General features: G+C 40.4%; 1 protein-coding gene across 1 annotated transcript; it reads left to right on the top strand.

Annotated features, from left to right (window-relative positions):
- Nucleotides 1–347: 347 nt before the first annotated feature.
- On the top strand, nucleotides 348–2,166 carry helt (helt bHLH transcription factor). The gene is made up of 4 exons (XM_040147114.1): nucleotides 348–374; nucleotides 978–1,082; nucleotides 1,308–1,404; nucleotides 1,691–2,166. The coding sequence occupies exons 1-4, from the start codon at nucleotides 348–350 to the stop codon at nucleotides 2,164–2,166; spliced, it is 705 nt and encodes a 234-aa protein (XP_040003048.1).
- The last annotated feature ends 14,519 nt before the right edge of the window (nucleotides 2,167–16,685 follow it).

Below are 16,685 nucleotides of genomic sequence, written 5' to 3' on the forward strand. Positions count from 1 at the left end.
TCTTATTTCCCGCCTGGGTTGTTACTATGCAAATAATATTCCGAAAGTAATCACGTGTCTTTTGAACAGCCACGTGGATTAACAAAGCAGGTTTGCCCCCCTGCTAGCCCATGGCTTTAGATTTTTTACTATTTCTTTAACTGATCCTAAATGCACACATTTGCCCAAAGCATGACTCTAATCCCATGGAATAATTTACACCATGAATGCCAGAGTCCCTTGGACGGGTCCTTTATAAGGGCCAGCTTTGCCCTCGAACCTCAGTCTGCTTCATCTCCTGCCAGAGCAACACACCTCTCCGACTCGCAGCCGAACACATTTGTGGGGCGTTTGTCAGAAATTCGTCGATGGCATCTAAGATGAAAGACAGGAAGGTATGCGCTCCCTGTGCGCTCTGCATTTCGAGGACCGAAAGATTTTGGCAGCACGACACTTTTAACACTTTTGAGTTACATTTTGGGATTTGGTACCCACTTCATTGTCTTCATGAAATATTGTCGAGCCACTATTTGGAGGCATTTGCACGCTACTGGAACAGAAATCGACTGTGCACCAGCTTGTGGCGCGCCTTGCAGGATGTCTAAGCGCACTGTCGACGTAAAAGAGCCCATCTGACATTCGCGCCGTGCTTGGTGATAGTAGTGTATTTAATTATGTTACAAACACTTACAACGTGTTGAATTGGCTCATAGATATATGTTGACCATGTCCAGTGGGGCCTCAGAGTCCGACGAAGCGTCCGGAGCGCGGACGTCCGCTGCGCGCTCCGGAGCAGCGCAGCGCGCCGCGCGCAAGCGTCGCCAGGAGTCGGCGTAGAGACCTCGTCAATGAGTTTCCAGATAATTTCGTGGCTCCGTTAAACCCGATCTCAGTTAACTTTCGCGTGTTCCTGGCTGGGGAGATGCCCATAAGCGGGATGAGATGTGCTGCGGCGATTCCGTTGTGCTCACGTTGTATCTCTCTCCCTGTTTTCACAGAGAACTCCCATCTCTCACAAAGTCATCGAGAAACGAAGACGGGACCGAATCAACCGCTGCCTAAACGAACTAGGGAAAACAGTACCGATGGCACTGGCAAAACAGGTATTATTAAATGTGTAATATTTGTATACCTTATTTAGACTTAATGAAAAAATGTTGATAGTTTTGCACAAAAAAAAAACATGCACACACACACAGACACACACATATATATATCGGTTTATGTTTCTTAGCGTTTCTAGTCGTGGTTAATATTTGTGGTGTAAACATTTGATAATGTTGGATTTTTTTTAAATTTCTTTTTCTTTTTGGGAAATATTTCGGTAGAACTCTGGAAAACTGGAGAAGGCTGAAATCTTAGAAATGACAGTCCAGTACCTGCGAGCGCTCCACTCAGCGGATTTCCCCCGAGGGAGAGAAAAAGGTCAGTCAGCTTTTCACGCAGCTCTTTTGCCTTACGCATCCCATCGCCAATGTTCTGTCAGCAAAATCAAATGCATTTCCTACATGCTGGTCGCAAGTAAATCGGGCTTACTGGCATATATGTGCACTTTTAAATCAACTTATCTTTTAGTTAAGTAGTTTTAGTTCGCTAACTTTTCGTCCAGTTTTACGCACCAGGATCAGACCACAAAAACTCTTTGTGTGAGGCTTGTTTATCATTTCGTACTGGAAGGATTGTAATCGCTCCTTACTCTGACTCATTCCAGGTGAACTTCTTGCCGAGTTTGCAAACTACTTCCACTACGGATACCACGAGTGTATGAAGAATCTGGTGCACTACCTGACCACAGAGGACAGAGCCGAGACCAAAGACATCAAGTACGCACGGATCCTTGCCTTCTTACAGTCCAAGTCCCGGGTGGTCACCGAGCCTGTGTTCGGCTCTGTCGGCTCGTTGCCAGAACCAACTGACTACCTAGGCCAGCTGCACTCCTCGCCGGAGCACCAAAGCCACAGTCCATCCGACGCGGTGTACCAGCAGAGTCCGCCGGGACACTTCTCCTGGCACAGCTCGACCCGCAGCCCGGGCATCTCGTACCCAACGGTCCCGCTCTCTGCGCACACGCAACAGCACGGTGGTTACTTGTCACCGGTGCAGGGACTCGATCACCACTATTTCAACTTCCTCGGTCACACGCACGCAAACACATTCAGTTTGCACAGTGCGCAACACGCCATGTAAATACTTTTTCTATGTTTTGTTGTTTCTTTTATTTATATACTTGTGAATGATGGAAATAGATCCTATATATGTTGTGAATAAATCCTTTTGACTAAAATTCTGCTTGTTTTGTCATCATCTACACAGTCTTTTAAGTGGTTAAGTGACAGCCTCTGTGCGTAACGATGACCAAAATTACAAGGCATTACAACTCCGTTGCCTTCCTGTAAGAATACAGTGCTTGGGAAAGAAATTAAAAAAAATTTTTTCAAGTGGAACTCAATTTCCAATGCTCAGTCAGTTATTAATGAATTTGTCCTGGTGAGTATAAATACACAGAAAACGAGCTACCAACCGTACAAAGAGCTTATATATCTTTTTATGGTATAAAATGAAAGAAAGGATGCCTTGTAAATTATGACTGTCTGGAGTGATTTTACATAGGAAAGTGAATTATTTGGACAGGGAAAACTGGGGTATAACTTTGTCACAAGCTCCAAAAAGGCTCAGTATTTCTGGCGTACTACCAGCTATGCAGAAAAGGCTGTGTAGCTCAAAATATGCTTTCCCCTTCAGTCTGGTCCACAGACCTGTTTAAAGGCTAATCTGTGGGTTTAATGGGTGACACAGCCAGAGGCCAGACATGAGCCTGATTCCCGCTGGGCCACCCGCTCCTGACTTAAACAAACCCACACTTAACAAAACTATTGATTCATCCAACACTCCCCCTTCCTTAAAATTCTAATCTGACATTTCATTCAAAAAAAAAAAAAACATGACATTTTTGTACCTGCTAAAGTTAAATAAGTGAATAAAGACTTTCACACAGGCATAATAGAATCTACGTAGTTTGACACTTAAGGAATCAAAAGTAATTGTGATGTGTTTTGAATAACGAGTTGAATTTTCAGGATCTCAAAGAGTTACAGAAGAAAGTGTCACAACAGGATGAAAGTTGTCCCCTCTGAACTTTGGCCAAGTTCTACATATCCATATATGTAGGCAAATGAGGCCAAGTATTCATTAGGATTAAGAAGAGATGTTGTGCAGGGAAGAGAGAGCCATCCTGGTTAAAAGTGGCCTTTATTGACACGTAAAGTTTGATTTTCCTTCAAACAAACAGAGAACCTAGAAAGCAACCTTGCATTGCCACCAACCATTAGAACTCCTTGAGAAGAAAAATGATCCCGCTCTTAAGCCTTTGAAACTTGTTCCTCACTTTGTGAAGAAAAGCCATATCGGGACCAGTTAGAGGCTCTTCGCATCACACAGAATAAGGAAATTACTCTGATCCAAAGAGAGCTGATTTTGGCACGCTCATGTCCGTTATATGTGACCACAGCGTCTCAATAAAACTGCGTTAAACTGCTTCCAGGCTCCGTCTGTCTATCTTTAAGTAAGTCGTATAGTGTAGGAGTGTGAAAAAAAGAGGTAAAAAAGAGAAAAGAAAAGGGGGGAAACTCCTTGTTGTTTCTTTAAAAAAAAAACAAAAAAAAACACCAAGAAGCCCCATTGTGGTGCATCTGAAAAGGGAACAATCTGTGCGTCCTTGTGCTTCATCCTTGAGTGATTGCGAAGAAAAATAATCAACACCATGAAATCAAAGTTTCTCTCTGACAGCAGAGCAAGAAAACACTTTTTCTCCCAGTTTTCCTTGAGAAGCAGAGCTGAAATCATTGTATCTATCTCTCTTCTATGTCTTTTTAGGGCCCTGTACCTGGGCATTTTACTAAAAGACAAAAAGTAAGGTGTGTTGTAGGTGTCCTCAAATGTGTGCTTACATGTTCAGACAGATAGGATGGATGCAGGAATTGTTTCTGGATGGATGGGTAGATGACGGATGCATGGATAAGCTCACATTAATCGCCTGGATGGTTGGATAAACCCACATTAACCAGCCCCTGACCAAAAAGACAAGGAACAAGAGGGCAAATGAAAGAAATGAAAAACACTGGCCATGCAGATGGAAAAGTGACAATACGATAAAAGAAAAAAGGCTTTGAAGGAATACTTGGATCCCTACAGCCCCAATATTGGTTTAAATCCTGACTCTAAACAGAAAAAAAAGACTCATGTGCAGCCAGATGAGAAAGCTTTAGCCACAGCACATCACATGAATAATAATAAATTGAGCAGGGATAAAAAAAAAAAAGACTGCGCACTATTTATTGTCATGTAAACTGAGCCGCAGCTGGAGTTGGAGAGCAGTTGGAGACTGTTTATCTTTCGCACTAACATCACATACCGAACATTAACAATCTGCTCCTTTGAAAAATAATTCATCACTGGAACATCAAAGATCTCGCACTTTTACTTTGATGAGCATGAAGTCTGGCGAGTTTGCAAAGAGAAAACCGGTTTCCTCATTCTGTCAAAACAGGCACAATGATGGGAAGAGAATCAAGACTGATAAAAAAGTCTGATATAATTGTATTAATTTAAATTGTAAATTGTAATTTTGTCAATAAATCAAAACCATCCACACATCCTTCACAAAATCATCTCTTTTTGTGCCATACATAGTTGTTCTATTTATTCTACTCTTTTAGACACTTTATCTTTCCTGCTACCAGTGCAACAACTGTATTTTAAGCCACCTGTATTTTTAGGTGTATGTAGTAGTTATCATTTATTTTTATTAAGTTTTTTCATGCTTTATTAGGTGAAAGTAGATGCTTATAATGTTTGTAGTACTCCAGTCTTTAAAAGTTTTGGTTATAGTTACTTCTCTATGCATCTGTTCTTGTACTTGTGATGTTGTAACACTTCAACAAAGTTGATCCTTTCTTATCAAATCGTATTGTGTTGTATCTTAAAGTTATTGAAGGGGATTTTACTTGTACATTAATGCATCAGTCATAATAATCACGTTTTATAATATATAACAATATAACACTGAATGGGGTCATTCTGTACAATGAATATTTTTTTACTTTTGGTACTTTAAGTACATTTTGCTAGAGAACTTTTACTTTACTTTGTGTTATAGCTACATTTACTCAAGTAAAACATCTAAACGATTCTTCAACCTCTTGCAAGAAAACTGACAAAGCTTGATTTCTGCGATGCAACTTTACAGTTATGATTTACAAATTCTAACAGAAATACTAATATTTTTGGCAAAATGATTCGACTTATAAAGGTGAAGTATTTCATTTGGCAAATTTTTTTTTAAATCATGTTTCAATGTGCTGTGGTTTACAGTTTTTCTCTCCTGTGGATTTTGCTCAGTCTCTTTGTTTGTGTACATACAGCATGTACATGAACTTATGTTTTCCTGTTAGTACTTGTATACACATTCTGTAGCTTATTGGTTTCCAAACTGGGGGCCAGAACCCCCACAAGCGGTTCCCAAGATAAATCTCCGGAGTCACAAAATCACGGAAGTAATCTAATTTTTATCAAGTCATTTTTGCTTGTAACTTGAGTAATGAAAGTCTTGTGTTTTCAAAACAAGTGAAATCTGCCAGTGCAGTGAGAAATTTTCTATTTTTTCCAATGTAAATCAATTTGTTTCAAGTATTTTCTGACATGAAATTTCATTTTTTTATTTTTATTCTAGTGCCGCAGCCTTCCTTATTCTAGAAAATTTTTTGACACAAGTTGATTTTTATTACAACAGATTAAAATTCTCACTGTACTTAACTATTTTTTTTTTTAAATAGTTTTAAGAAAATTTGGTTTTTATAACTCAGTTATAGCAGAGAAGGGTTTTTTGGCACAGTTGCACCTACTCCCAAAGTGCTTGGGAAAAGGAAAAAATCTCATTTTATTTAAATATCCTTTGTAATGTGTTGTACGAAGATCCCGATAAAGGCCACAAACTGAAATGCATTGGTCTCACAATAAAGTGGTTCTTCATACTACATACATTCATACTACTAATGCAAGTGTTGCTAGGACTCAGTTAGAGAGAAATTACTTGCTAGTTAATGGAGATATTTAACAGTGATGATCAAATGAATATGAAAGAAAAACATAGAGTTATGTTTGCTTTTTTTCTGACTTTTTTTTTTTTTCAAATTCTGCTTTTTACTTGTTAAATACTGGTAACTTTTGCCCTTTTAGACCTAGAACAATCCTGCAAATGAAACAATATGAGAAGGAAAACTATTCCTAACTCATGTCCGCACAGAAGATTTTTAAAGGAAGTATTCAACATTTTTGGAAACAAACTCATTTGCTTTCTTGGGAGGATCGATACAAGTTTCCCATCCGTCCATTAAATATGAAGCTGATTAGCTGAGCATAGCACAAAGACTGGAAAACAGGGGGGAGATGGCTGGCCCACCATATTCTTGCTAGCCAAGAAGTAGTCTGGCATGTACCCCACCGAAAACAACACGTGGTTGTTGTTTTTTTTTGTCAGCTTCAATACACAAGGTATAACATGTTAATTAGTGAGGTGCTGGGAGGTGGATTTTGTTACCTTTGGACGGAGTCAGGCTACGTGTCACACCCTTTGTGATTAGCTGAGCTGGCTGTACAGCTCCCTATTTATTGGATAAATAAGAGAGTGGTATCAAGCTCCTCATTTAGCTCTCTGCAAGAAAGCAAACAAGCATGTTTCCTAAAATTTCAAACCGTTCCTTTAAGGGGTCACGAGCCAAAAATATTGGAAACCACTGTTGTAGCCTGAAAAGGGACCCATAAGAGCGTATTTGATCTTTTCACCTGTACGAACACTAAAGTCAGGCTTAGACAGTTAGCTAAGCCTCTGAGAGTACAACAGCAACAAATCTTTTTTCCTTTACCATAGTGTAGTGTGTTTGTGCTGCCTCTGTGTATGTGTGTGTGTGTGTGTGTGTGTGTGTGTGTGTGTGTGTGTGTGTGTGTGTGTGTGTGTGTGTGTGTGTGTGTGTGTGAAGGAAGGTTACAGTCGTGCTTTGGGAGCGAAGCCAAAGAAGTACACAAGCTGTGAGAAATCCAACAGTCAGTCAGTCTGGTGGGTAATCAAAGTGCTCCAGTGGCATCGGATCTCTGCCGGCTCACCTCAGGATGGTCGTCTGATCTAGAGCATGAAAAGACAGAGACAGAGAACAGGCGGGGACAGAAGGGGGAGCGGAGAGGACCGGGGTGAGTAAGAGAGAAAGAAGAAGAGAGTGAGAGAAACAGAAACAGTGAGAGTGCTAAGAAAAGGGGGGAAAGGGATGGAGATCATTCCCACAACAGATAAGACTATCTCACAGGGTTTAAAGGGCCCCCTTTCTGTACGAACCCCCCTCCCCCCCTCCCCTCACTAATAATGCCAAAACTTGGCAGCCAACCCAGCACATGAGTAACAGTTTCCCATCAGAGAGAGGCAGCCATCCTACTGCCTTGGCACCGGCGATGTCTGAAGAATGACGGGCACTGTAAGAAGAGAGCAGACATGAATGGGGTCTGTTAGGAGGAAAAAAAAAACCCAACACATATCAATGCCTTTTGATTGTCTGGGAGTGATTCTGGTGAGAGCACATCATTAAGCTGACATGGAGTGTAAAAAGGGGTAATATTTGATCTGATGATGAATGTTTTTCAAAGAGAAAGGTAGGTTTTTCACAAAAATAAACATTGATTGTAGTTTTCCACAAAGCCTTTTTGTATTTTGCTCATCCAGGCTAAAAAAAAAAAAAAAAAAATGACGTTAAGCCAAACATATCTGCTATAAAATCTGACAACATATGCTGTAGGAGGACTTTTCCATAGTTGTCTCTGCCCCCTGCCAAGGGATGAGGGCTTCACCTTTTTGCACTTGGCACAGCCCTCCATGTGCTCACCAGCAATGCCATCAGATTATGCAAATACATGGAGATGTCCTATTCAACACTACCTCCATTTAGTACTGAGATATTTGAGCCAAAAATGAATAGAGTGATAAAAGAGGCAGTGTTTTAAAGGAGGGAGAGCAGGGAAGGGTCAAAGACATCTCCGATATAAATGAAAACATAATGAATACTGTACAAAATATCCCACTGTGGACCGTCATTTCAGTCAACCCCTGACTTCTCTTGCTCTTTGTCTTTTTCATGTTGTTTTGATAAAGTTATTCTTGTGTGAGGCAGGGCCGCCGCCACAGACAATCTGAGAAATATGGAGGCAGAGAACAGCATGGGAACAGCCCAACAAGCGTGCAACAGCACACTATTGAAGAGAGCTCTGAGTTCAAAAAAAAAAAAAAAAAAACAACAAACAAAAAGAAACAAAATTGGACCAAACTCTTTGTTATTCATGGGAAAAAAAGAGCAAGCTTGTTAACTTGCACAATTAAGGCATCATTTGCCAAGAGAAAGTGCAGTTCTTTGTTTTTCGGGGGACAAAAGGTTGAGAAAGCGTGTTTTAGATTGGTGCTGTGAGTTTCATGAGGGTGGGTTTGGTTATCTGGTGTGCCACAACAAGGGACACTTTTGTCACAAGCACAGACAGTGTGACATCGGAAAGTACTCGAGATAAATCAGGTAATTTTGCATGGTAGTTAGACAAAGAGCGCCATAGATTCCAGTTCCTGTGTGTGCTTATAAAGGGAGTATAAGTAAAAGAGAAGGCAAATATAACACCATGTGAGTAATTTCACAAGACGTCTCCAATAGAGAGGCATAATTTATGTTTAAGGCCTTTTTGTTAAAGACTAATGGCATTAAATTTGACAACATCAATAAATTATTCATATTTGAAAGAATATGTTAAATCAAAGAAACCCCTAATAAAGATATTGTCTAATTCTGCACTCCTTTAGAATAACTGAGAGTAGAAATGCAACTTCTCAATTTTTCTTGCCACTTTTTGCTTTTGTTGGAACGTCAAGATTCTGAGGCGTTATATCTTCACCGAACTCTGATCTCAGTTATTTATAACTTTGAGAAGGTGCAGATCAGTGAACTTTAATAAAAGTCTAGCAGATGAAAACAAGTCGCACAAGTCAGTGGTGTCTCAGACTGTGAATTTATAAGTTCATTAAAAGTCATATATTTTTATAGATATTTTTATAAGTTTACAGAATAACATCACATTTATCTTTTTAAAAAAAATATTCACTCCAAGAGAATATGATTTTAATGAGAACCAAATTTTGTACTCTTTCATCATTTTACAACTTGTGCCCGATTTAAAAATCCAGAGTGTCTCCCTCTAAATTTTTAATTTCATAAATTTTCACTGCAGCTACTTTCTACCAGTAAAATACTCCCAGTGAAAATGGTTGACAGAGACGTCCGTGGATTATGCTGAGTAACAGCGACACTGTTTCTCTTGTCAGAGAAGTTTTTAAAAAGAGTACTTTTTCAAAATTTCATTCACCAACATTGTCTCATGGCAGAAGCAGAAATCCCCAACGGTGGAAAGTAACTGAATACTCGCTTACAGTACTTAAATTGTACTTTACTTGAGTATTTCCACTATACACTACTTTAGACTACTACTCAACTACATTTCAGAGAGAAAAATTGGGCCTTTTTTTTTTAACCACAATTTGACAGCTATATTTACTAGTTACTTCACAGATTTTTCCTACAACAGTATCATGAGGTTAGGAAATGTATGTATAATTATAGATTAAACAATCAAACAGTGTTAAAAATAAGCAGCACCTCAACAAGCTACAACATGTTAATCCATTGGTAATAATAATCCACTACTGAAATATATAATCTATATTATTCTGTTTAATGCTTAGACTTCCTACTACTAATAATACCTATGCTATACTGAGAGTACTTTAACTTGCACTGGTGTGTTTTTACATTATGATGTTGGTGGTTTTACTTAAGTAACGTAAAAGTAGCAGTGATTTTATGTCCTCAAAACCCGAGAGGGTGAAACCAAAACTATGAACATGGATGTGCAAGTGAAGAAATAGGTTTGTTTGTCGTGTGGGTCCACTAGCCCTTCGATTTTATAACAAGTGCTCATAAAAACTGTTTCTCTTTCCCTGGTCAAGCATAAATGAGAAAATGAGAAAACTCTGGGAGACTTTACTAGAAATCAGAGCTGTTTTCTGTATTTGAAAATGGAAACAATTCAGTTTGCCTATGGAGTTGTAACCACTGACTTTTTATTCTCCTGCTCCACAGTCAACTTGTCTCTTTCTCCTCTGTTATGCAAGTAGCGCTCAAGATCTCCAACAGCACTGGAATCTCCATCTTGGGATTCAACGATGACTGGGAGCCGTTCTTTCAAGCTTCAGTCGCTCTTGTGCTTGTGAGACTGCATTCACGTGTGAAAGTTTCTTTACGAAAGCCTTTAATTTGTAACCAGGGATGGTTTATTCCTGACGGAAATCTTTCTCAAACCTAACGCTTCAGTGGTGAGTGGAGAATATAAAAACTGACAACGTGAATCGGGAGAATGCAACGTGAAGCTTTTGGGGAATCTGAAAGGCTGTGTGTGTGATGTGGTCAGACGGTCACAGCTGAGGCACCTGACAAACTTGACACCCCGGTCGACTCTTTGCAGGGCCAAAAAGAAAGGGTAAATAAAACCCAGAGGTCCTAATGTGCTCCCTGTGCGCTTGGCTGGACTCATGAGGGGCGAGCATGGTATGTTCGCCCTTTTGTCTGGCGAGATGACGGCCGCTCCTCTGTATTTAGCTGCGTCCGGGGGCCAGCGTAGGGCCAGCGAGGGGGGACCCCGGGGCTCCACAGGTCACCCTCTGAGGTCACGATCTGAGTAACCAATCCAGAGAAAGAAATAAAGCAGAAATGAGATTGGCAGCCAGTGAGTGTCGAAGACTTCATCTCAAGTGACTGCATGCGGTCAAACTGAATGAGATCCAGCAAATAAGTTTTCTCGTGTGAATGTTGATAGTGTGACCGAATGCTTTCATTTTTAAATGAAAGAGCTTTTTGGGACAAGGCAGCTTTAGTATAAAAGGGGATGAAGCAGAACCAAAGGAAGACATTCACACACTAAGAGGAGAAACAGCGAGAGACAATGAAAGAAACGTTCAAAAACAAAAAACTAGATTGTAAATTTAAAGAATGTTTCCTTTAGTTTGACAGTGTTTACAACGGTCAGATTGGTTGTATGGTTGTGGTCATCATGGTGGTGGGCTTTAGTGGTCATACCCTTACTGACCTCACTGTGACCTTCACAGCAGGGCACCCATGTCCGACACCAAGAACATGAAGCAACACAACACAGCCTATGGAAACAACAACCACATACGGCAGTCTGTTTGAAAATAAAAAAAATGTCATTCATCCAGTGAGACAGACTGAGCTGCCAGAAAACCCATCTTTCTGATACATTTGCACAGAGTGTGATGGCTTCATCAACATTTTAAATATAGTTGCAACTTCAACACCGCAAGAACGTATTTTACAAAATCCTTACAGGTTTGTGAGTGTTTTAAGGTTTGAATACATGTTTAATACAGGCACTAATCACAAAAAATAAAAAGAGTCAGATTGCACCAAAACAGTTCTCCATGACTCTGATTTTTAAGGTTTTTTGCTGTTATTAAGATAGCGTGCAACAGAGAGATAACAGAGAATGAGACGGAGAGAAAAGGAGGATAACATGCAAGAAATGTCCCCGGCTGGACTCAAGCTGGGGACTTTGTCTTTAACCCTAAGGCCACCAGGGTGCACTCATGATTCTAACCACAACAGTATTAAAAAGAGACGTTATTCATCCTCACCCACACACTGTTTTTTTTAATCCCTGCTTGCAGTATGTGGACTTCTTACTGCAAGCAACAACTTTTTGGTGCCTACAGGGCACAGTGAAGAGTGAGTTTAAGTGTCTCGGTGCAGTTTACCAAGTCAACCAAGTTGCTTTTAGCCTTACACTTTCATTAAACTTCTGTAATGACCAAACTGCAAACATTACGAATGTCTGTACCTGTTAGACTGGAGCTGAACGAACCGAAAAGAATTTGTATTAGATGTACTGTGTCTGTATTGTTTATGTTGTTCATGTAAAAAGATTTCAGTAGTTTTTTTTTTTTTTTTTTACTGTGCAAAGGGCTCCGATGTAAGAGGTGCTTTTGTTTCTATTTGTAGGTTCAAATAACGTCTTTTGTTGTTTTTTTCTTCTACATCTAAAATTACATTTTTTTTTTCAACACTTGATTTAAAAATACAACACAGATTTTAGTTGGACTTTTTTCCAACTAAAGGCTGGTCTATACTTCTGCGTAGGATCAACGCAGAGCCTACGCCTTTGTGAGTATTTTTACTTGCTCTGCAATTACACCCTCAAAGCGCTAGTCGGTGGCGGGGTTTCTGTGCCACCGTGTTGAGTTCCTTTGTGTACGTCAAACAATGGCAACTGAAACTGAACGGATCACGTTGGAGCTGGAGCTTCTAAATGCTGAACGACAGGTAATTTTATTAAAACTAATGCAACTGAGAAAAGAGAGAAGACGGCGGAGGAGGTGGTGTGTACGACCAACCGATTGAGGCAGAAGGGGGTGGAGTTTTCTGTGCTCGTCTGGACACCGAGAAACACGGACGAGCGGACCAATCGCCGTGGTCGCAGTCTGTGTCACCGCGACGTGTAGTTCCATTTCTAGGGAGGCGCATGTCAGGCTATGGCGTAGGCCACAGCGAAGCGTACGCAGCCATGCCATACCTACGGCGTCCAGTCTATGCAGAAGTATAAACTGGCCTTAACACCTGACAAAGCCCAGTTTAGCAACAGCTGATGTTAAAACTTCATAATGACAGTACTGACCGGCTTCCTAACATTGTAACAGCTTAACGCCCTATGAACCATTGGAAAAGACCTAGGACCCTCTGCATTCAGCAGTGGCAACTAAGTTGTTTATATTTACTGTCTATGTTGTTCGAATGGATCATCCTAAAAATATTTGCTGGAAGGCCTGTGAAGATGAGATAATAATGTAGGTAAATGTATTAATTCACACATTTTTTTCATAAACAAGAGTTTGACAAACGAGCTAGAAAAACTATCTTTTTCCGGGGCCTTTAAACTGAGTCTCACAGCCTCAGCAAACGGAATTTTAGAATATTAACCTCTGTTTGCTGGTGAAGACCATGAGATGCGATTGAAAGTTACAGATAAAAACTACTAAATGGACCGCAAATTAAGATAGTTTTGTATAAAATTGTTTGATGTTGTTTCTAAGAGTTGACCTGACTTTAGTGAAGAATATCAGTCTCGCTGCCTCCGCTGAACTCCTGCTATCAGTACGAGGCCAACACACACACACACACACACACACACACACACACACACACACACACACACACACACACACACACACACACACACACACACACACACACACACACACAAAGGAGTGTTTTTTTATGCCCAACATTAATGCCCATTAGGAAAACAAACAAGGGCTTGAGAGTGCATCATTCAGAGGTATCTGCTGCACTCAGACTTGGCAGCTCTCCATGCCAACATGCCAACATCGGGGCTGACTCTCAGGCTTCCCAAGGCGGGCTGTGATCCATTCAAAGCAACGACTAAACTGATTCTCTTAACAGAAAGATTAAATTTGACCTTGTTTGGTATCAGACATTAATCTATATGAAGTGAGTGTTAAACCTCATGTTGTATTGCCCATTCAGAATAAATGTACGTGACTTTTGTACGTTCTTTTTGTAAAGACAATATACCATATCTGAGTACCCAGCCTCCTCTACTTGCTGTGTTTTTCCCGTTTACTTTGAAGATATTTCAAAAGGTATACGAGATAATAACGCATATTTGGTTTCACAAACACCTTCTGCACTTATTGGTAGGCAAGAGGTTAATAACGTAAACTTTTTTTTAAAGAAATTTGTATAATAAGGAGTGGTTTGCAAAGAGAATTTATAAAAATTTATATTATTTTTCAGTTTATTTTTGTTTTTTTCAGTTTATTAACCTAAAATAATCACAAAGTCAGACCAAACTCAAATTATGGGAATGCATAATCGTCTAAAAGTAGTGTTGATGTAGAAGTAAATAAAGATAGAGCCAATTGAAACTTTATATCAACTGCGGTCAATGCCAATGGAAACACTGGTTGAGAAAAACCAAACAAGAAACATTTCCTGTCTCATTTTCAGCTGTGCATTCTCTGCTAAAATCCAGCAGTAGAGAGAGAAATGGGAGGATTAAAAACAGCCACAGAACAAGCCACCGTTTGTTGGGAGAAGACACCCACAGATAACTTTCTGAATGGCCGCTTATGCTTCTCCTTTTCTCTTCCCATCATAAGATAGGAGAGGAGAGAAAAAGGACTAACAAGATGCACATTTTACATTGAAAACTGTTATTGTTCCCCTCCTAATCTGGCCCACCATCTGAGAGGAGGGCTGCGCTAAAGAGTGGGGGGCTTTAATGGGAGGACGAGAGCCAACTCAGGGATAGGGGAGGAGAGGGGAGAGAAAGGGGGGAGGCGGGGGGTTGGTCTTTGGCTTTAAGGAGGGGATCAGTTGGGAAGTGTAGAATGGATGTTTCTTTTTCTCTATGGGGGGAACTTTGTATTTGACTGTTGTTTGTATCTGTCTTTCAGTGGCCTGATCCCCGTGGGCCTGGACAGAGAGATGCCTCTATATGTGTTTGCATGTGTGGACTAGTGTGTGTGTGTGTGTGTGTGTGTGTGTGTGTGTGTGTGTGTGTGTGTGTGTGTGTGTGTGTGTGTGTGTGTGTGTGTGTGTGTGTCTATATCTGTGTGTGTGAGGCAGAGAGAGAAACTGATGGTGGGATCTACCCCTCTTCTTTCCTACAGCTGCAGCTCAGCGGATTAGCCGTCATCCACAAGGCAACATTACACAAGTAGCCTTTGAACAAAAGTCATGGATACTATTAATGATATGGTAATCCGTAATGGAGCTACCTCCCAGTAGTGATTATACTGACATGGGAAGAATGTCCGAGAGTCCTGGACGCAACTACCCAAACAACACTGTGGCTATTGTTGGCAGGCCTGCACCTACATCCACTGGCATCAGCCGACTAACAATCCCTTCCTGCTATACGCACACACACACACACACACACACACACACACACACACACACACACACACACACACACACACAAACTGCCCCCTGCTTTTTTGACACCGTTCCCTCCACCCCGATCACCCTATGAATAAAAATGAAAACCCAAAAATGGATGGAGAGAAAGAGAGGGAGGGAAGGGGTGTGAGCAGAGGGGAGAAAAACAAAGTGTCTTGGCCAGGATCAGCCAGGGATTTCTCCCTATGTGGTTCCCACACACTGACTCGGGCTCCTCTCTCTCTCTACCCGGTCCATCCTTTCTCCTCGTAGACAGGGAAGACCACACAAACACTAAATGATTTCATGATTTAATCTCGGACGGTGGCGGAGAGGATGAGAGTTGAGTCCGTGCTCCTCTTTTTATTCCTAGGGTGGTACAAGCCACTATAGTGGGTGTGGTGGCGGTGGAGGTGGCGGTGGTGGAGGAGGTGGGGGCGGGGGAGAGACCACTGTTTGCCTGGGTAAATGGTCTCCGTTGGACAGGCTGGGTCACAGCAGGGGTGTTTAACCCTGAAAACTTGTCTCTTTTAAATACAATTACCAATTTCTGTGTACACTCCACCACTAATCCACTCTGATGTTACTAAGGTGAACACACTCAGGGGAGAGTGTAACAGCTGTGCATAATGTTGAACGTGTGTGCAATATAATAAGTGTAAAGCATCGATGTGCATAAAATTGATAAGTACACGGATTCAATAACATTCATTTCTGAATGACGTTAACAACTCAAAAAACATACTTAACATTCACACGTGTCATTCAACACATTGGCTCAATAATTCATGACTTTCCCTAATTTTACGAGAATTGTTTATAAACGGGATTTTGACACGATGACGTGTTTCATACGTCCACGAAAGAAAATGACTTCTGTTTGGGGTCTCAGAGACCGTAGCTGGAAAACATGGTGAAACACCATGGGTTTCTATACGCTTAATGTTGTTGTGTCGACATTACTTTTAATGCAACACTACACCTCTCAAATCCCATATAAGTCTCTTACGACATTTGTTATTGGAGTTTTGTAACAACTTGTTTGTAAGAGTCAGACCAGAAAATACAGCAAGATCGCAGTATAAGATTACATACGATATATTCCTTTGTCTGTGGCATGACTTTTTGGCAAAGAAAAATAATATGTATTTGTTTATCCATAGCCCATATGACATAATAACATAAGAATCCCAGTTTACGGTAAATGGAAAACATACCACTTCATTAATTTTATACATATTGGGTTTAATAAGGTCAGAGGAAAGGAAAAAATATTTTGAGGGGAATTAGAAGGAAGGGTTGATTTTTCATTTATTATTAGTGGGGTCTGTGGGACCCCCGGAAATGAGAAAGTAAGGTCAATGTCAATAACACACAAGGGTTAAAGTAAAATGTAATCCTTATGTATACTTCTGTCATGCACAACATAGTCATGCATTAGTTACTAGTACCTACAGTAGATACTTCAAACTTCCATGTTCTGAGTGTGTTTTATGTACAGATAAACATTTTCTATATTTTGTATGCAATTCATTTATTAAGCTGCTCCCTTTATCATTTATTTACTGTCTTTACCTAATTGTTCCTCTTAACAATAAA

Source organism: Xiphias gladius, chromosome 15 (genome assembly GCF_016859285.1).
Source record: "Xiphias gladius isolate SHS-SW01 ecotype Sanya breed wild chromosome 15, ASM1685928v1, whole genome shotgun sequence".
NCBI classification, from domain to species: domain Eukaryota; kingdom Metazoa; phylum Chordata; class Actinopteri; order Istiophoriformes; family Xiphiidae; genus Xiphias; species Xiphias gladius.